Raw genomic sequence first — 21,395 nt, forward strand, 5'->3', positions numbered from 1 at the left:
TAAGACTGGACAGAACAAAAGGTTCAGCAGATGGCTTTTTGTAATGTAATGTAATGCAAGTCATATTTTTCCTCTGTTTTACCAGTAGGTGGCGACAAAGCTCCACCACTCTGATCGTAGAACGATTCACCTGAGAGGAGCATTTAGGAAAACAATAACTAAATAAATCTGCAGATGAGTTAAGAACTGAAAACACAAATTCACAAACATCTAGACATTTTATTATGAAAATAAGACAGGACATAATCTGAGCACATCATTCCTTCTACATGCATTGGAGCCGATGGACACACACGGAGAGTGTTCTGCCGTCCGGTCTCTCTGCTGCACCTGCGGCGCACTTCTTAATGTCTGGATGGTTCACCGCGGTGAGGAAGCGCTGCAGACCGTCCGCGGTCCGTAACGTGAATATGACCGATGGTGAACGGCATCTGCACGTGGCTCGGTGATGAAAGGGGGACTGTCGCTCTGGATGTGTGTGATTAGAGGCTTCTCTATTGGAAGTGTGGTGATGGTGTTCACTTGGCCTCCTGGGCTTTTTTGGCGCTCTGCTTCTCCTTCGCCTGGTGAGAGCAAACAAAGACATTTGATTTGAATCACTGTAGTGGATTAAAACACCTAAAGAATTGTAAAAACTAGATAATCATCAATGTCTTATTCATGAACTTGTGAGCCGTTCACTTTTGCCCTCTAGTGGTCAGAATAAACACTGAAGCTGAAGCTATTATTTACCCACGAGAGTCCCTTCACACTACGAGACATCCCATTAGAAAGAACCAAGAGGAATACTTGAGTCTGACATGCGATAGAAGGCAAGTGATGTTGAAGAAAAGCAAATACCTTCTCCACCAAAGGTATTAACTGTTGGTACTCTGCCAGTGTCTTCAGCAGCTCCATGATGAATGGAAGGTAGTTGTGCTTTCTCCGAATGTTTTCAATCTGTGAGAAAACACAGACAAGTTCACACAAGTGAAGAAAAACTGGGCGGGACTGAAACTAAAAAAAAAAAAGCCCTCTCACATTGTGAACACAGCCTCTACATATATCACAGTAAACGTCACATGTTGTAGTAGTAGTAGTAGTAGTAGTAGTAGTAGTCTACCCACCTTATATCTTTTAAGCTTCTGATTCTCCTCTTCAATAAGGAGCTGGTACTTGGCAATCTCAGACTGGATGGAGCTGAGAAACGTGCTGCTCTGGTCCGTGTCCATCGGTTCATCCTGCCAACACAAGGGGACAAAACTCAAATATAAATATAAATAAAAATATAAAGTTAAACCTTGTGTTTGCTGACCTCCAGTGGTTGAATGCTTCACTTTGCTGCAGTCGTGCTGCTGTGTGGTCAGGGTGTGATCAGTCAGTCAGGGTGTGATCAGTCAGTCAGGGTGTGGTCAGTCAGTCAGGATGGGATCAGTCAGGGTGTGGTCAGTCAGGGTGTGGTTCGTGTACTTTGACGTTGGCGTGGCTGGTTACAGGTGCAACAGAGCACATTTTCGGCAACAATAATAAACCTAATAATGACACTGGGAGTGGCACCAGGTGTAACAAGACAACACCTTTCAACCAAAAGCAGGTCAGTGAAAGAAGAAGTTTGAGCTTCTTGTATTCGGGACTCCCTTGTCCCGAATACTTCTTTTCATAATGTTACAGATTGCATCATTGCACTAGATTTTATTAAAAACGTAGTAGTGGTATCATACACACTGTGTGTGTGTGTGTGTGTGTGTGTGTGTGTGTGTGTGTGTGTGTGTGTGTGTGTGTGTGTGTGTGTGTGTGTGTGTGTGTGTGTGTGTGTGTGTGGAGGACGAATACTGGGTTGAGTCCCGAAGAAAAGACAGAACACGATGATGTCCTGCGACTTATGAAATCTGATGCATGTCACATGCAGCCTCACAGGGAGATGGGAGCTTCTATCTATTCTGTCACGTCTCACCTCAGTAAGCTGGGTCTGGAGCTCTGCGATCTTCCTCTCGTATATCATCTTTCTGTCCGACACGATGGCCATGAGGTTGAATCGGATCTCTCCTTCACTGTACCTGAAGAGGACGATAATAATAATAATAACCAGTATTACACAGATATCTAATGTCTTCATTATCTGTATTAATTGTCTTAAAAGAAAGCGATTGATTAAAAGCCAACAGTAGTCATCTGGAATCAATGTAAAGACGTTCACTTCTGTATTCTCTTCTCGATCACTGGGCGGACCGCGCTGATCCAGTCATCCTGGTTGCACGTTCCTGGTGAAAAACACAGACGGGGACAAATAATACCGCCGGTATTATTGAAGCCGTAAAGCAATGACGGAGACATAACGGACGTCTTGTGTTCTGCTTACCCAGGTCGATCGGTCCCTCTCGGAGTCCGTCCAGCTCGTATAGTCGACCGTTCACAGGGACGTAGCTCACAAAGTGGAAGGCGTCCTCGTCCTTCGCCGACGACTTTGCATCAAATTCAAACATTTGCTGCCTGTAAATACGAGACGACGCACAGCAGTGAGGTCGACGTGGAAGACGCTCGTCATGAATCACACACACAGTTAGTAGAAGCGGTTTAGTCTGTCAGACGCGTGGGGATTTAGGAACTGTGACTCCAAATCAATAAATCAACGCCATGAACAGAATGTCGTCGCCGTGACGACACTAACATATTTGTGTTTTCTATTTCTTACGTAAGAGAACCGGCACTGACAGGGTTCCGGGGTGACCAGCGCCTGACCCAGCCAGATGTGTTGGCAACAAACGGGCCGATCGCTTTCTCCAGAGAGGAGCTAAAAATAACACGAAGCCACTGGAGCAGACTCTCTCCGGCTCCATGTGGTACGAGAGGGAGCTTACCTGGCAAAGCTGTTGTGAACTTGTCGGATCACTTCGGAGTTGCTGAGAGCCAAACCTTTCATCTGAGGAGCGGGAGGTGCAGGATTACAACGCTGAGTGTAGAACTTACAGATGACTCAATGACTTTCTATTTCAATAATATTAAAAAAAAAGGTACCAATTTGAAGAAATTACTATTTTGTTGCTTCTACATCTTGCCTAGAAATACACAGATTATTCTAAGCGGTGAGTCCACTCCTGCTTAATAACTTGTTTCCATTTATAAACTTATAAAAACGACACAAAGTGTGTCTCTACTTGGAACTTTTCCACATCAAAAGGAGAAGTTGAGCATCAAAAGTCACTTCAGTCGGGATCTCTTCCACAGACAAGTCGTCAAGGTAAGAGGATGAAACTGTCAGGGTTGCAGGTGGAAGTGGGAAGAACAGCGCGTTGTGTAATACAGCACTGCTCCAAAAGGGAAAGCTCTGTTCACTTTATTTTCTGTTGAATGCATGAATAATTTACTACTTATTATTTGAGGTATAGGCCAAATACTGGCATCGCTTGAGTTAAAAAAAGACGTATATATTTACTGTGGGGTTTTTTGGATTCAAGAGAAAAATAGCATGAACGTACAGCGGCGTCAAAACTCTGTGAAAACTCTCTGAACTCCGTCAGCGTGTCTCCCAGCAGCATGTCGGAGTGGGAGCAGTTGAGCAGAACGCTGACTATCGCCTGGGTGGCACAGGCGTTGTTAATGACCTGAGAACACACACACACACACACACACACACAGATAGAATACGTTCATCAAAAGAGCTTGTCATAACAGTTACCATGTGATGATTGTGAGGTTAGTTGGCAGTTATTTACACCAGAGCTGCAAAAATAACACTGTGTTGCTAATATTAAAATAGTATTCATGCAACGACAGAGATCACTCTACCTGTTTAGCAAAGAAGATCTGGTCCAGCCTCGAGTCCTGGACGATGGACCCTGCTGGCTCCTCGCCCGGCTGCCACTTGAATAGGAAGATCAACCCGTGGACCGGTCTGGAACAGAAGACATGCGTTTTAATAAAAAGGGTCCGTCTGAAGGAGGGAGCGGTGCAACGTGCCGAGGCTGCGGGTTGTTGACATACTTCAGGTTGTCAAAGTTCTCTGGCTCCATGCTCCAGATTTCTTCGACCTGGGCGCCTTTGCAACCTGACATGGACGAGTAAAGCACCACATATTGATTCACACTTTCACACCGAATGTTTAGGCACAATTCACAAACGTTATAACCAAGTGAGCCGATGCTCCCACCGGCCGGTAGTCTGCAGGAGCAAACCACAACAAATGTCATTCACGAGGGACTTGTTTTCACGCGCCGTTGTTTTGAACGCTGAGTAATGCTAGGCTAGTTAGCTCGTCTAATTGAGTTAGCTATAGCTGCCCAATTATCACAGGCAACTGTTTACAACATGCAGCGTGTATGGTGGCTGTTCAGAATACATCGCCTCTCAAGTATCTCGGTTCATTCTGCATGGTATCATATTACTATAAAGCGTAGGAAATCAACAGTAGCTAATTTAGAAGTGTCCGTTAGCTTTAAAGAAGCTAGCTAGCTAGCGCTGCCTGAATGAGCAGAGCTAGCTAACGTCCAGCCGCTCACCGAAACCCTTGATCAGCTCCGTGAACACGCCGGGGTCGCTCTCCATCAGACACCACTCTCCTGCGCTGCCGGCCATCGTTTACAGTGTCGCGTATTCAAACCCTACGGTGCGCATATACGAGATGCTAATTATCCTAGCTTAGCAGTGCCCGCTACTCAAAGCTAATTTCAATGAAGCAGACTGGAGTGACCTCAACGTGACGCCGTCGCGGTGTTGAGCAATGCGGGGTGCGCGCGTTTTATCGCACGGCGTACACCGTTGGGGAGTAACGCATATATTTGACGTTACTTAAAAATATTGGCAACGAGTAGCATTTTCAGAAAATACACGTATCAACATTTACAAAGAGAAGAATAAAAACGAATGAACTATTACGTACTGAACATTGCTGTCTTATGAACTAGACGCAATACCCGCCCGCGTAAGACGACGCGGTATTACAAATGCAGTACTCTTAGTAAAAAAACGCAAAGCAATGGGAGGCTGAGGTGGAGATTCATTCACGTTTATTAATATTTTATAATAAACACATTCTTGGCATTAAGAAAACATTTTCAAGTGGTCATTAATCTGTACATTCATAACACTGACCAGCATCAAGATTTATTAACTTATTCATACACGCCAGTAAACAAACGATTAAAAACAAATGAGCATTTCTCAGAATTGTGTAATGTTCAAATAACGGCACATTAAAATGTGCTAATCGTACAAATATGCTCAGTTCTTTTAATGTTACGACATACAAAAAAATGAACCGTCAATAGTTCACAACCCAACGGTGTTCACAGTTTGGTGATGCTCGACGCTGAGAGAGAGATCATGTCTTTTTATGAACGTGATATTGTTCAATAAAGCAGCCATGCAGATGAGAAGTAGCTCCACAGGTTTTCTTTAACAGATGGCAACTTTAATAAGAATACTGTACATCCCTGCATGAACACGTAGCCTAACATCAAGTGTCAAATGCACTTTGACAAATAAATAACACGCTCAAGCAATGTTCCACTTGTAGCGCGAGATCGAGCGACCATTTAATAAATACGGGATTGAAAAACGCCACGAGAACGGTTAGTCATTTAGCCGAGGCGAACTGCCCGCTGCCCGAGCCGTTGGAGCCGTTGGAGCCGCTGGAGCCGCTGGCGCAGCAGGGAGCACACTGCTGGATCAGGGGCAGCAGCCGTCCCTGCTGATGGAGCTGCTTGGTGTCAGAGCCACCCCCGATGCAGCGTCCATTGATGAAGACTCTCGGCACCTGAACACAGAAATCACAACAACAATGAACAATACGGCGGGTCCGATTTGGTCGTCTACGTCCGTTATTTTAATGTGTCAGACGTTGAAATGACATCACATAATGTAATCAACATTTAGGTCAGTTTAAGTATCGGACTGGACAAAAACTTGATCGGGACATCCCCAGTTTCAAATGCCTTGAAATATAGAATCAGAGATAAGCTGCGCATATTTTAACTTATGAACAACTTCCACAGCCATTGAGGTAGAAGAGGAAGAACACAGTGAGTCAGCACTGAAATAAAATAAAAGACAAAAATCAAATGCATAAAGGAGTCTTGCATGATTTTGATACATTCCTCCCACGTAAATTTAAGTTTTTGTTTCTTCTTAAATCTTATTTTGATCTTAAAACAATCTACATATTGCAACTTTCAAACCCAATACAATCAAAATGTTATTGCTATTAACTGTATATATTTGCTATCATTAAAGACTATAGCGGGACAAAGATGCAGCTTTGTCTGCTCTTTATCGTGACTCAGATTCAGCTGTTTTGAGTCAGGATAAAATCCACCAGAGTCTCTAATCAAGTAATCTAGATGTAACTTGAATGCAGAGCTGCCAGAACAAACACGCTGCGTGTTCTGATTCCTGTTTACATAGATGCTGAAATAACAGGCTACAAAGTTACTTCAAATCAACGTAACCCAAATCCCAACAGGAGGCTCTCACCGTTCTGGCGCCGGTCATCTGAGCCAAGGCCTCCTGCACTCTCCTCCCGTCGTCGTGCTCGTCCAGCTCGATCACTTTGTAGGTCGCACCGATTTCACTGAACACGTTCTTGGCCATTTTGCAATAAGGACACGTGGTCTTTGAAAATATCACAACACAGTTCTGTGACACCATCTCCTGAAAGGGCAAGCAAAAAAAAAAAAGATTCAATTAAATATCAGTAGAACACAGAGCTGCAGGTACCAGGCCTCAAAGGAGTTGCTCAGCAAAGGTGAAAGGAACCAATTAAAGAGAGACCTGAGAGCATCCACTTACCTTAACATACTGTACACAGGATGTGCTGGACAGAGACGGGGACGATGTAAAATTCCCCATTCTGAAAAAGACAAGTCACAGAATTGGAGCGTGTAGTATTTCTGGTGAACATGTGAATCTACGTCAGTCTGACTGATATACTCTACAAGGACCGACTCTACCGAGGTGGGTAGTAACCTCTGAAACGTGAAGATGTCACAGGCAGAGGCAAGCTGAAGGCTAATAATTAGCATCGCAATGATGTGGAGGAGAACTGCCGGTCTGAAAACAACCATTTCCATTGATCTAGTCGTAGATACCGTGACTGTTCTAACCACGCCTGGCATACAACTGCAGTCAGGTTAGTGTGCTCGGTAATCCCGGATTAGGAGAGCACATGCTCTTCACTGGCACTGGTAATTAACTCAGATCGGATGTTGACATGCTTGTTGCCAAACCCCATTACAAATCTAGCAATATCAAGACTACCCGCCACCGTGAACGAGAATAACGTCCTAACTCGTGATGAAACGTGACCACCTCATTGGACATGCGTTTACACTTGATTCGGCCTCCAGTACACTTGTTTCAGTTGAGTCTACATGTAACATTTCCACTACCACAGGCGGAAGATAGCAGAGCTAGCATGGCTTTAGCTAACGTCGACAACCAACAGGCATGCCAACGATCAATGCTGACTTCTTTATATATGAAGTAATACTTGGTAATAGATGACATGCATGCCGAGGAACGTATTGAACTGTAAAAGTTTAAAGATATTTTCGTTTGGCCCTTTAATATATGTTAAATTTAAAATATTATGAGGTTGTTATGAAACGTGTCTGTTCAGCGTGGTTAAACACTCAGCAGTGAGCGGGTTAGCTTTGAGTTAACGTAGAGTTGTAGAGTTAACACAACTACAGTCAGCTAAACGTCAGTGAGGTTAGTTAACACAACTAAAGTGAGCTAAACGTCAGTGAGGTTAGTTAACACAACTAAAGTGAGCTAAACGTCAGTGAGGTTAGTTAACACAACTACAGTCAGCTAAACGTCAGTGAGGTTAGTTAACACAACTACAGTCAGCTAAACGTCAGTGAGGTTAGTTAACACAACTACAGTCAGCTAAACGTCAGTGAGGTTAGTTAACACAACTACAGTCAGCTAAACGTCAGTGAGGTTAGTTAACACAACTACAGTCAGCTAAACGTCAGTGAGGTTAGTTAACACAACTACAGTCAGCTAAACGTCAGTGAGGTTAGTTAACACAACTACAGTCAGCTAAACGTCAGTGAGGTTAGTTAACACAACTACAGTTAGCTAAACGTCAGTGAGGTTAGTTAACACAACTACAGTCAGCTAAACGTCAGTGAGGTTAGTTAACACAACTACAGTTAGCTAAACGTCAGTGAGGTTAGTTAACACAACTACAGTTAGCTAAACGTCAGCTATCGTTTTAGTCAAGCTAGCCACAACGACCTTCGGCAGCCGCTCCACGCCACCCTGGGAAGACATCCTGCTCGCGCAAACATGGAAAGAAATGAAAATATGGCTAAAAAATAATCGCGTCGGTGGCCTGGATGAAACATGCGGTTAGTGTACACACAGTCCTCCAATCACACTCCACCCCTGGCTGTTACTGTACGCTTGCTTTTGCCCCTTATTCACACTGTTTATGGCAGAAGAAGCCTACCTTACGTGACCACCGGAAACAGTTGTGACGCAAAGCCGCAGTTTGGAAACGCCCCCAGCGTCATCAAAACAAACGTATTTTATTTTAAAGATATCATTTAAAGATGAGCGTTTTTTTCTGTAAATTAACAGCCGCTATCTCATCAAAAACACATTTTTAAAAAGTTAAATATAACAATTTCGCCCGGCTCTGATTTTATTGGCTAAATATTAGATATACTTAAGTGATAATTGTTATGACACGGCATATTCAGTTAATGTATGTTGAATTGGACATATTATTATATACTTAAAAGACACACACACACACACACACACTATATATATATATATATAAAATTGACAAATTTCCCCCTGGGGATGAATAAAGTATCTATCTATCTGTGTGTGTCTGTGCAGGAGGTCTAAAGGTATGAAGGGCTTTGTATGTAATGAGAAGAATTATATCATATATATATATATATATATATATATATATATATATATGCATTCGAAGTGAAGCAATTCAAATGCATATTCTCGCTTGGCTTTTTTTTTTTTCAAAGCCAAGCGAGAATTGCCCGATTTGAGAATGGATTTCCACCACCGGAGACATCTGTTTTTGCCCTGGAATGGATAATACCCGACACAAATCCAGAAATGTTGTGAAAGCCAGGGGAGAATAACGTCAGGGTTCAAATACCTGCTCACAGAATTGATGCACGTGATAAAAGACAGGGAGGATTGGTCCAACTGATCTCTACAACCTCAGTTATTTTAGTCAGGCTGGAGGGAGCTTCAACACCTCCCTGGCTTGATTTAAAGGTGTAAAACCTTTTCCCTCACATAAAGGGAACGTGCTTCCTTTTGGGAGACAGCTTCATCCATCATCTTCATCCAATCGGCTGTGTGTGTGTGTGTGTGTGTGTGTGTGTGTGTGTGTGTGTGTTTAAGACATGGTTTTAGGGTAAGGATAAGGTTGGATTTGGGTTAGTGTAAGGGTTAGGAGTAGGGTGGTAGCGTCCTCTCGACTCAGTGATGTCCAGAGGACAGAGTGCAGTACTCTGGTGGGACGAGAGGGGGCAGTGTTTACCTCAATGATGCGACTGTAGGCGCTCAAACGTAGTCAAATGGGATGCACGATTTTTTTATGTTAAAATGTCAACCATATTTCCCACATAATTGTTTTTGTTGATGCTGTTCATGTTCCTCCTGATGCAAGTTTAAAAAATGCACAGGAACTCACTACTGTTTTGCTGATCATGTTTGTTTTCGTAGCAAATGGGCTACAACTGCATTTCATTCACTCTGTGGGGACTTGTGTGTGTGTGTGTGTGTGTGTGTGTGTGTGTGTGTGTGGGGGGGGGGGGGGGGGGGGGGGGGGGATGGTTAGGGCAAGTCTCCAGGAAATGAATGTAATACATGTATTGTCTGATGATGATTTCTCTCTTACAAAGAGTCTTTAAAGTGTAAAGAATTGTAAAAGACAAACATCTCATGTAACATTTCAGGCACAGTCAGGGAAACGTGAGCGCTCTTCCTCACGTAAAACAGGTAATGAGGCATGGAATAAAAAACATTTCAAGCTGCAATGAAATTCTGACACGTGGAACGGAAATTCATTGACAAATTGTTGGTGGACGTGTTCGCACCGCTGGGTGCCACAGAGCCATCTGATCTGTAATGCCACTATAACATCTACACAGTCTCCTGGTGTACGCACCCACACACACACACACACACACACACACACACACACACACACACACACACACACACACACACAGCATGTTAACATGTGATACGAAGAACACAATTTAGACAAAATAGACGTACATTAAGAATAGATTAGAGGATCAGGTCAGGACTACATCAGGAACTCTAATGCTGTTCAGAAAATGGACTCGGTGCCGTTTGTTGTGGATAATTTGTCTTTGCAAAAGAGTGCGCAGCCATTAGTGTGATCTATATGACACATCTCATTGGCATCAGGACTCTGATGCTTCACTCTGACAAATTAAGAGACAGCGCAGGGTGAGCCGTTGACGTTGCTTCTTCTGGTTCCACGTTTGTTTGGAATGCAAATCACGATGCGTTCGTGGACTTCGTTTATTTACGTCATTTATTTTTCCTGCTTCACGGACTGGAGACCTTCCCCATCACAGTGAGAGTCAAAACAGAGCGTCGCATTCATCAGCATCAGAAAGTCACGCTCAAACCCTCCTGATAGGAATCTCTGGACTGCTGAAGGAAACGTACACAAACAAGATAGAGACACCCTGGCCGGCTCATCACAGCATAAAGTGGGTGTGAATGTTTCAGAAAGACATGGTCGGACACAGCTGCCCCTAATCTAACATCGGGGGGTTCAGAAGCATCTGAAGAAGCACTTCTGAAGACGCTTACTGCCGGCCTTAAGAAACACGCAAACACCTTTTTATGAGGTGTGAAATGTGAGACTGATGAGTCAGATTCCTCTTCGCTGTCTGACAGTGTGTGCTCCTCCTCTTCATTCCTGTGGAGAAAAACATAAAAGTAACGAATGGACACAAGGCCATATCTTAACGACAGCTGTTTGGTTCTGGTGAGTTCTAAACAAGCGTTTGAAGATGAGCCTTTTGATTGACAGGCCGATTGGTACGATTCACTTTTGTATCATACTAATGAATGTAATTAAATGAAGTTATTTCTTTAACACGTGAATCATTTTCTCAACCTTTGAGGACAGAAAGTCTTTCCTTCTCAGTCTCTCGGTTGTATTTTCTCTGCAGTTAGCAGTTTCTGCCGGCCCAGCAGCCCGCTGCTAAAGACAATTCTCAATCGTAGTCTCCATTGATTAAAGCATAGTTCTCTTGGCCATAGCTTGATTGAGTGCTGTGGAGTTTCTGCTTAACAGGCAATTGGCAAAGTGCATAATAACTCATTTTTAGTCAGTTCGTCAATAAGCTAACACTAAAATCTATAGCACTTATCATGCGGATAAGTAAAGTGTGTGTCACTGTGATTTTTCACTCCATGTGAGTTTCTGTCAGGAACGGAGCTGAGCTTCAGCCGGACTCAACAGCTACGTGTTGAGAAAGCTGTCAGTCAGGAAGACCTGGCTGGACTCCAAATATGCTTAGTACCAGGTCCAGAGGGGTCCAGAGGGGTCCAGAGGGGTCCAGAGCGAGCCAACACCACGGCCAGAGAAAATCAGGACCTATTGTCCATTGTTCACTTTGTGCTCTTCTGGCACGCTGGGAAAAAAAAGTAAAAAAAAAATGTAGTTAAAGCCATGATTCATGGTAGTCAGAAAGAAGACTCCCTTCACATACCAATAAGTAGTAATCTATTCCTCAGAGGAACATTCAGGAGTATTACAGAGATACCGTAATGTGTCCGTTCTGTTGAAAAGGCGTTAATTAACACAACTGTAGTGGAAGGTATACAATGATATACAAGGTTCTTAAAAGGCACAAACTAAACACCTTAAATGAAACCCTCCATTATTAAATAATGTAGATTTTAGGGTGCATTACTTTCTCTTTGAGAGTGACGGCATGTTTTTATGTATTTATTTGCTGCTGCTAGTGCTGTAGTGCAAAGGGAAATACTGTCTGCAAGTAGGAAACAGAAACCTGGATTGAGAGATGGAGTCTGCACGCTATGGTCAAACAAACAGAAGTGCGTGACAAGTGGAAGATGTTCGGGAATGGTCTGGGGACCAGACTCCAGAACAAGTATAGCCCTGCAGTCAGCTAAAAATACGGAGTCCTTTGTTGGAATGACAGCGAGCGTACGAGGTCAGCCAGATGAAATGAGATAACGCTGCCACAATTCTCTCTGATTTGTTTGGTCTCTGGGAGCTTAATTCTGCATCAAAGGGCTTAAAAGGAAAAGTCTGTGCATGTCAAATGACAGTCGGTTCTGATGGATCAGCTCAGCAGTAGGACAAGAGCATTTTGTTTTTCCTCTTTTGTTGACTGCTTATCCAACCGCTGCCCTCAAAGGCAGAGTGGCCTCCCTGTGCAAAACAACAGATACTATAGCAGCAATATATTTCTCAGACAGAACAATTTATGGGACCATCACTATTAATCATTGGATCGCAAAGGAGGATTGCCTAACTCATCGGGAGCCCCCATAGAAAAGTAATTCTCCCACTGCCTAAAGTGCTTATATGGGTGAGCTACGGATGCATTTTGCCCACGCTCGGGCTCGGCCCGACACCGGCATGGCAATAAGCTGTGTTGATTTAATATCCGTTTGCGGCGTGCATTTTCCTGGACGTGTAATCAGTCCACAAGGTTCCGCACGAGGCTGTCATGAATCTCGTCGGCTGTACTGCCCCCCCCCCCCTCTGCAGCCCCTTCTCCTCCGGTGGACAATCACCAGCTCGCCAGCAGGACATGGCAGCTTTTCCTGATTACACTCATGACTCAGGTTGTCGATTGGCTGTCGGGATGCAATCACGCAAAAACATTTGTTTTCTTTTTCTTGTTTGGGTTTCATGGTTTTCTTCACAGTCTTTGGACAATTGGTCAAAAATGAAGAGTGATGTTTTGTAATGCAAATGCATGTAGTGGGAAAAAATGATTCATGTGTTTATTGTTTTAATTCCAAGTAGAAAGTTGTAAAGCAGGAGAATCATCCAGATGTTGTGGAGGAGCAGCATGATGAGTCTTGGCTCTCACAAGCCTGAAACTTGCGTGTTTGTGTTCTGCACTTCATTTACATAGTTGGCGCCAAGTGGACAGTTTTTATTCAGTCACGTCGCCGCACTGACACATGACGAACGACTTCATTTCCACGAGTCATTTTTTTTTTTAGATTTAGGTCCCGGTTGCCTGATGAAGTTATATTGTGATAAAGATTTATCATTATCCTTCTTTTGTTTGAAGTTCTTTTACATCGTTAAGCTGGAGCGGAACACACGACTACTGCATACATGATATGTGAGGGAACCTAAGGACCAGTTATGTGTTGCTGTTGTTCCCACGCATCAGTGGACTTTTGCATAAAGGTGAAACTTTCTCAACTCGCCCAGGTCCAAGCACTCGACCCCTGAGCGCCTGAGTCATGATTGTCGTGTTGTTCAAGGTTCAGATCACAGGGAATGGTGCTGCATTGTCTCCACTGTTTGAGTCCGACTGTGAATAAGAGATTAAACTCTTGACGACCCGCCGTGATAATACCTGTAATAAAATGTTTATTTTCAGATTCTCTTTCAAATTTTGCACCTGAACTCCACTACGGTGGCATAAGGTGAGACTCGCTGCTCGTGAGCGTTCTGAGGTCTTTGGTAAATAGCCGGGCATGCAGGAGTGAACACAGAGTCCGGTCAGAAGAAGAACTACTGCAGAAATGATCAGGGCATTCGCTATTGACAATTACTTGACGACGTTATCATGAAAATAATGTTTGTTGTGGTCCTCAATAATATCAGAATGTAATAGAAAGAGCAAACTGTCTCTTTGATTCTCTGACACGGTCTCTTGAGCAAAGACATGTGTCTCAGGACCAAGCAGTCTGGAGAGAGAGAGCTTCTGCACACAGTCCAATTAGAAGAAGAAGAAGATGATTTTAGTGGAGTGCAGCTGCAAGAGCGTCATGGGATCAGAACTACGGACTTGGGACGGCATCGTTACAAACTCGACCCACGTTAGAGGACACGCTCACCCACACAGGTGTTTTCAATCAGTCGGCCTGTCCCCTGTAGACCTCCACTCAGGCTGACATCAGGTGGAGATGCTCATCAATCAAGTCTGTACACGCCCACAACGTCCTGAGAAGAGGTCCGATGCATACAGGCGCGTTTGGGGAACCGCCTGTGTGGGGAGAGGAAGGCTGTTTTGTTCCCTTAAGCTGTGACAGCTTTGTTAAGATGGCTTCAAAACTCTACACATAAGACTCAACAAGACTCAACATATTACTTCTGTCTCAAAACAAAACCTCACAACCCTTTTTTTCATAATGGCATTTTTCGCTCCTCTTTCAAAGCAGCAACGACACGCTGATGTACTTTATGTGTGAAACACTGCTGCACGTCTTCTGCATACCGTGTCAATCTTCTGTGAGAGATGGTTCCAGTACAGTACATCTCCTCACATTTCAATGCACACACAAATAGAACAATATGTAGTCAGACTATTTCTGTCCCATTGCAGGAGAACAAAAAACAAAGTAGAATTCAATACAATGTGTTTCTGTAAACTCACTGAAGCAGAAATAATTACAGTAAAATAACAACGCAGTGCAATGGTGAACAAAAGAAGAAGTGTTGTAAAAGATGGGGGATGGTTTATGGATTTCTGGCCACATCATAAGAAATGTCATATCGAGTTCCTTTCTTTGTTCTCGTCCTGCTCTCTCCCTCCTCCTCCTCTTCCTCCTCCTCCTCCTCCTCTTCCTCTCACTGCCTCAATGTCTGCAAAGCTCTCACAAAAGCAGGGAGCTTACCTGATGTCTGTTCCTAGCGCTACAAGGCTCAAACCAACTGGTGTTCAATTCATCTGGAAAGGTTTTTTCGTGTGTGTGTGTGTGTGTGTGTGTGTGTGTGTGTGTGTTTTGCCAATTCCACGCATGTTTTGCATTGCATGTGTTTTTCCAATGATTGCAGGAGATTCATTCTTGAACATGTGTGTGTGTGTAATGTTGTGTTTTGCAAGAAGTGTGTCGCAGAATTTCAATCAAACGTGCCAAACAGAAAACGATTGTTTTAGACGCCGTTACAAAAGTTAAGGTTACAAAAGTTAAGGTTCTGAACCTGTAAGCATAAAACCTGCAAAAAAAAAAAAGATTACTATGACTGACATTTTAAGTGAAATCAGCAAGATTGTCTTCACTGTTATCAGATTAATAAGAATCCTAATGTAGTCACTACCAAGCCATATATAGATCAGGCTGTATGGAAATGTTTTTCAACTTATGAAAAGCACTACATGACCGTATAACTATTTGATTTTAGTCCAAATGCTTGCATCATCCCAGTGCTTCCGTATGAATGTGTGTGTGTGTGTGTGTGTGTGTGTGTGTGTGTGTGTGTGTGTGTGTGTGTGTGTATTGTTGGCGTGGAGTGTGTCTTCATGTTTCAGTGGAGGACCTAAATGACACTTTGTGGCTTCTTCTTTATGTATGACTGTAAGATGCAGTTATACATGATGAGGACCCCTGATAATTAGAGACCAGAATGTCAGCCAGCGCTGACACAAAGTGTGGAGATAGCACAGGGCTAAGAACAGAACATGGAGAACTTGTCTAAGATTAAACAGAAGAAGAAACACTGTTGTTGTTAATTTACAGAAATCCACCAAGTTGTCATTTCGTTGAAGGGTGCGAGCACAATTCCATTTGTCGGGTTTAAGTGAATTGCATGCTCCTCTCCCGCTCACGTGTCATCTTTGTTTTTTTTTAAATGTCTCTGTTGAACGATTGGACCCGTCTCGTGTCAGCTGAGACGGGCAGCGCTATTGATGGTGACGTTTGTTTTAGGCAAGGTTGCGACAAAGCGTCAAGTAAGTATTCTCTCGACTGCTGTCAACACCAATTGCTGTTTTTGTTGTTGTCGTCGAGGGGACGGGCGGAGGGGCCGCCGCTGACACAAATTGGATCGGTGGCATGTCAGGTTAGTGTTTGGAAGTCTAAAAGGGACAGGTTCCAATTCTTTTGGCCGCGTGTCGAGTGTGTTCTCTCCTTGTTATTCAGGATGGACGCTGGCCAGTGTGTGTTTCCGTGATAGGAGAGGCGGACACCAGTTGTTTCAGTGGCTCAAGGTGTCGGAAGAGATTTCACAGCTCCTTGAGCACAGTAATCCTGGAGCTCTTGATACAAGATGGCAAATAAAACGGCCCCCTGAACGATGCTGAAACACTTACTGAACCCTACTTCCACTGATCTGTATCGCTCGGCAGCGTCAAGTGCTCTTGTCCCCCTACAAATAAGGTCAACAGCTGCTCGCTGCACGCTGTGATCTCCTCTGAATTGATTGAATACACTCATTTGTTTCATCGAACACTCGCTCAAGCTGCACGCTACGACGCTAATGCATGCATGCGGGTCATCAAATGTTCAAATGTGCACATTTTCTGAAAAATTGTCGCGGGTGTATTTGATTGACATTTACCAATAGTATTCATTATGAGTGTTTTACAGTCCGACAGTCGAGCCATTGAAATCTATCAAAGCATTTCCTTTTTCTCACACTTGATTGATATTATTATAACGGCAAAATGTACAAAAGAAGGTATGAGTGTATTATACAAATGCAAATAGTTCAGACACACGTTTGACAGATTAATTCAGTCTTTTTAAAAACACACACACACACACACACACTTTAATTTGACGTAAAACAAATGTGAGAAGAGCTGAATTAATTTCCATCACGGGGAGCCATTTCTTGACTCCACGCTGTCACGTCTGAGGAGTCAGCTTCTGTGTAGTTCTGGTTTTGAACTGAGGAGGGCAGAGTAGCTTTGTTGTATCGCTCATCAGCCACAACACCGTGACAAAGCCGGATACTCAAGGAAGCATCTAATCAACTCACAAGTGAAGAAGTTAGTGTGACGCAGACGCCACTGTCACTACAGTGTTATTACTCTGTTTGTTCTTGCAGCCTTTGGTTTAATTACCTGTCACATGCATTCTTCAAATTCAACACCAGACTTGTATGTGCAAAGTGGGCATAAACAGCACAATGATACGGTTACGTCGTGCGCAGTAGTACCACACATCAAGGGGAAATTGTAGCATTTATCTCTAATAATCCTCGACCCCTGGGGCTCGGTAGGCCAAAGCAGATAAGTAAACAGGCTGTCGCTGCCGCTGTCCCTGTGTGGGTGGCCTGCAGCAATCACAGATGACTTCCTGTTGGCTATGGGACCTGGCGATCCATCTTCCCCCCTTTCTCTCTCTCTCTCTCTCTCTCTCTCTCTCTCTCTCTCTCTCTCTCTCTCTTATCTGTTTTGAGAATCCTTCCCCCGGTGCAGTATTATCAACGGGCTTCAAAGCCCCCGAGCAGAGCGCCGGGTCTCTCTATACGTCGCTTTATCTGCAGCAGGAATTACGTTGACCTTGCGGCGACTTAAACACTTTATCACAAGCACAATAATCTTCTTCGCCTGGAAAGCGAATCGGCAGAAAAAAAAAATAAAGGAGATGCGGCCCAGCGGGCGTCCAGGTTGTCGCTGTGGGGTTACAGTGCTGCTGGCTGAGAGACGGAGACGACACACTGAGCCTCATCGTCCTCAAGAAGGAAAAAGATGCTCTTCATAACAGCTACTTTATCAATCCATAATCGCTTCAGAGGAGGAAACATTAAGAATTAATGCCTTCCATATGTAAGAAAGTGTTCTGTCATTATTATGCATATTATTTATTCCTTTTGAAAAGCAAGTGTGACAGTGAGTCCTTTCATGTTTCACAGAATTGCGCCTGCGTTATTTTTACATGTGGTGTGTGGCGACAGGCTGATTTTCTTCAACAGGATTATAAGTGTTTGATCAGAATGAACGGTCGGCGGCGTCTGTTCCGAGACTGATGACTGACACATTTCTTTTTTTATTGCCAGTCCTCTCGGATAGTCAGCCCGTCCCCCATGCACCTCGGAGACGATTCCTCTCGAAGGGATCTTGCTCATCACGGTCCCCTTCGAGGCTGATACCGCTCTTATCTCTGGGCTCCGTGTCTCCTTGTTCCACCACACCGTTCTGCTGCATCCAAAAGTGCTGCAGCTATGTGTTCACCTTCACAGGTGGCACACATGAGACCATGTGAGGACGCTCTGCATAAGTGGTAAAGAGAAGCGATGACTAGACGTGCGGCATTTGCCTGGAAAGACGAATATTGGAGATTACCGTTGAAACAATCAGTCAATTAATTGATTGGCCTACAAGAGAAAAACAATCAATTGTTGAAATGAGAGAAATATGTGCCTTCATCCTTCTTTCTTTTTAAAATGACTTCTCTTTTAGCCGCCAAGAGCATCTGTGGGTGTACGGGACATCAGGAGCACTGATGTTATCACTCTTCTCACCATTCCTTCACAAAATGAATCATTTCCAAGTTCCAGCTAATCGTTAACACGCTTCAAACAATGAAACACGGGCTGGACTGCAGCTCTCTGTGTGGACTTTATCCACCCTCCGTCCCACAGTTTAAATACACGCAAGCTTAAATGTTTTTCCGTTTTTTCTCCAAGGTCTTCCCACAAAGGTTGAATGTCCTGGAGGGCTGAAGCTATGTGATGGGCTGGAGAGCTGCCCGTCAAGTGCACCACTAATAGCCCAATTTGAGGACGGCCGGCCTGATTAATTATTCAGTTTAGGCTCCGGTAACACGTGTATGGGCAGGCATCATTAGTGTTAACCCAGGTAGATGATTGCTGGATTAACTAATTAATAGTTTACTGCTGTTTTGGAAAAACTTCTAATTATAAATCGGGAGAAGAGTTTTGTTCACAAATTCAAAGAAAATAATAAAGTCTTCAAATGATTCAAAGTTGTCCCCTTCTATTTTATTTTGCTTGCAAGGGAAAGATGCACCACAGCCACCTCAGTCAGTGTCTGTGGTGAAAAGTTCAACATCGTACAAGATACCAAACCATGTTATGCACACATGAGTTCAGGCCCTGGGATAAATCATAGACAGGGAGTAGATGTTCTCGTACCCTGGCTATCGTTCTTATCTAACCACACGCCAAGTGTGTTTAATGGGAATCAGTGATGGTTTTATGGTCTGTCTTAAACTTGTCAGACACTGTGTCTTCACTTCCTTTGTCCGAAGTGGGAGTGTGTGACCAGCCGTGAGAAACAAGACACTGTGTTCATTAAAACTGATTCACTACTTCTATAGGACTGCTGTGTTATGTCAGTATTTGTGTTCCTCACCTTACCTTTCAGTTTTACATCTTTTAAAACATTTCATGATATAAGAATATATTTTTTCCCATTACACTGCAGACACCATTAATGTTTAAAACTAAAACCACACAGAGCGCTTGTGGTGGAACCACACATAAAGAGATTTCGTGAACGGAGGTGGATGTGTTATCTCAAGTTTTTCCATACAGCGTGTGGGACTGAATGATCCAATTATGGTTTTAGGCATGTTAATCAATGTTTCAATGTGCTGAACCTCGATGAAGGAACTAAAGTAATGATTCTCAACCCACCGTCCACAGCTTCATGTCAGAGCAATAATCATTACCGTCTGTGGCCAGAGGGGAGCCGCTTTGATTTTGTGCCACCTTTCTTAAAAAATGAAATTGTTTTTAAACGGGCCTGGTTCATACACCGTCAGTAAAAGGTGGACGTAGTCACAGTGACGTCACCCATTGGTTCGTGGACTGCAGTTTTGAAGCCATTTTAGCCGTCGCCATCTTGGTTTTTTTTTTGCAAACAGAGGTAGATTTAATATAACCGAACGCTGAATTAGTTTGAAGATGTAGGTCGACCAAACTGTTACAATTATCTTTCATGAACTGAAAACACACTGGGAAAGGGTTGAAGCTGTGAGATAAAAACACAGACAACTCCCACACCAGGGTAGCTACCTGTCAATCACAAGGTAGCCACGCCCTTTTCTCTGAAAGGGCCCATAGTTTACTAAATGAACTTCATGCTGAATTATGAAGACTTGAAACTAGCGATCAAGTTTGAAACAAGAGAGAATTAGGGTCATTTTCTCGTAGACTTCGCCCCCTGCTGGCTTGAACGAGCACAGCGTATGGGCCTGCCTGTTACTGCGCTGTATCCAGAACTTCACAAGGCATTCAGGGCCGATGCCACAGCAACGCTAACCGCCATAATCAAAAGAGTGGCACTCCCTACGCACCGGAGAGCCTCTGTTAAGTGAGGGTAGCCACGACCCATCATAACAGTAGACAGTGCTCAATTAATAATGGCACATTAGACTAAGGTCCTCCAGAGCAAGCGGAGACATTTTGCATAGAACCGTTTTCATGCAGTCGGCTACTCTTCATTGTACAATCAAACAAGATGAAAAAGGATTTAAGTTGCAGTTCTTTTTTCCCTATTTGGGTTACAACCAACAGTTGATACAGTACCAACAGTCCTCCACACAATCAGCAGCGAGCAGCAGTCTGAAATGGAGCATGAAGGCTTGCAGTGTGACAGCGTTGCCTCGCAGACATGGCCGAGCACAAATCTTCCTACATGCTGCTTCCTTTGATCCTTCCCTCGGCACATTAGTGTGAAGCCTCTGTGTGTGTATTAGCTGTTTGCTCACCCACCACGCCGTCACTTTCCATCCTCCGCCGCCGCCGCTGCTTTTTCTTCCCCTTTGCCGTCATTAATATTCTCTCTCTCTCTCTCGCACGCTGCACAGCTCGGGGGATCAATCACCGGTTGCCGTGGCAACAAAACCACCACCCGTGCAGGTGTGCGCCACGTGCGTGACTCGTCTGCGTTTTTTTGCGTGTGTCCGCCGCACGCCGACCGTACCTGCTCCTCGCCGGTCGGAGGCCTCCGCCGGTGATGCGCGCTCTCCTTCGCGCTGCCAGAGCGGCTTTGGCAGCCGTCTACTCGAGACGCTCTCACCCGCCACACTTGGCTTCCTCTCAGCTCTGTGCAGAATAATGACCAGATTCAAAAGGCTGTCAGGCTTGTTTGGTTTCTTTCTCGTTTAAAGACACTTTGTGTGAAGGCTATTTATTGAAATGTCTCGAACACATTAGAAGGGTCGGAATAAAAAGAAGCTGCGCGGCGGCGAAGCCCGTCGCCATAAAGCGGCGCTTTGCCCGCCGTTAGCGCTTCCTCCAGAGTGTAGAGGTTTAGGTTGAACGCTGATAAAAAGCAGCTTGGAGGCACAGAGCTGGGAATCAGCCAGCCCCTGTGCAGCCAGCTTGTTTTGATCAGAATATAATCTATTTTCCAGCAGAACTGACGCGGTGAAAGAGAAATTTGATTCCCAAAGTGTTCGATGTTTTCGTCATCCTTCCCGTCTCTTTCATCCCGTCTCTCCTCCCCTTGCCAGGTCTTCCTCCAGAT

General features: G+C 44.1%; 2 protein-coding genes across 3 annotated transcripts; both read right to left on the minus strand.

Annotated features, from left to right (window-relative positions):
- Window positions 1–199: 199 nt before the first annotated feature.
- Window positions 200–4,676, minus strand: uchl5 (ubiquitin carboxyl-terminal hydrolase L5). The gene is made up of 11 exons (XM_068724957.1): window positions 4,476–4,676; window positions 3,961–4,024; window positions 3,766–3,871; window positions 3,456–3,581; window positions 2,838–2,899; window positions 2,339–2,469; window positions 2,177–2,240; window positions 1,934–2,036; window positions 1,107–1,220; window positions 841–939; window positions 200–563 (listed from the first exon to the last, which is right to left on the minus strand). Exons 1-11 carry the CDS (start codon window positions 4,549–4,551, stop codon window positions 519–521), a joined length of 990 nt encoding a protein of 329 aa, XP_068581058.1. The 5' UTR covers window positions 4,552–4,676; the 3' UTR covers window positions 200–518.
- Window positions 4,677–4,965: 289 nt separating this feature from the next.
- glrx2 (glutaredoxin 2) lies at window positions 4,966–8,450 on the minus strand. 2 transcript variants are annotated; one of them, XM_068725100.1, is made up of 4 exons: window positions 8,432–8,450; window positions 6,763–6,823; window positions 6,448–6,624; window positions 4,966–5,731 (listed from the first exon to the last, which is right to left on the minus strand). In XM_068725100.1, exons 2-4 carry the CDS (start codon window positions 6,820–6,822, stop codon window positions 5,552–5,554), a joined length of 417 nt encoding a protein of 138 aa, XP_068581201.1. In that variant the 5' UTR covers window position 6,823; window positions 8,432–8,450; the 3' UTR covers window positions 4,966–5,551. The 2 variants fall into 2 exon arrangements, with proteins under 2 accessions (XP_068581201.1, XP_068581200.1); XM_068725099.1 differs by lacking the exon at window positions 8,432–8,450 and adding an exon at window positions 8,218–8,421.
- Between the last annotated feature and the right edge of the window lie 12,945 nt (window positions 8,451–21,395).

The sequence above is a fragment of the Cebidichthys violaceus genome, unplaced genomic scaffold, assembly GCF_023349555.1.
Source record: "Cebidichthys violaceus isolate CVI_PGR_0920_01 unplaced genomic scaffold, fCebVio1.0.p SCAF_33, whole genome shotgun sequence".
NCBI lineage: Eukaryota > Metazoa > Chordata > Actinopteri > Perciformes > Stichaeidae > Cebidichthys > Cebidichthys violaceus.

Excerpts from the sequence above, each read along its gene's own strand:
- uchl5 (XM_068724957.1), bottom strand. The coding sequence starts at position 4,551 with ATGGCCGGCAGCGCAGGAGAGTGGTGTCTGATGGAGAGCGACCCCGGC. Across the intron at positions 3,872-3,960 it reads GAGAACTTTGACAACCTGAA|ACCGGTCCACGGGTTGATCT; the intron begins GTATGTCAACAA and ends CTTCTGTTCCAG. Across the intron at positions 564-840 it reads TAATACCTTTGGTGGAGAAG|GCGAAGGAGAAGCAGAGCGC; the intron begins GTATTTGCTTTT and ends TGCTCTCACCAG.
- glrx2 (XM_068725099.1), bottom strand. The coding sequence starts at position 8,327 with ATGTTTCATCCAGGCCACCGACGCGATTATTTTTTAGCCATATTTTCA. Across the intron at positions 6,625-6,762 it reads CCTGTGTACAGTATGTTAAG|GAGATGGTGTCACAGAACTG; the intron begins GTAAGTGGATGC and ends TTGCCCTTTCAG. Across the intron at positions 5,732-6,447 it reads AGATGACCGGCGCCAGAACG|GTGCCGAGAGTCTTCATCAA; the intron begins GTGAGAGCCTCC and ends TTCTGTGTTCAG.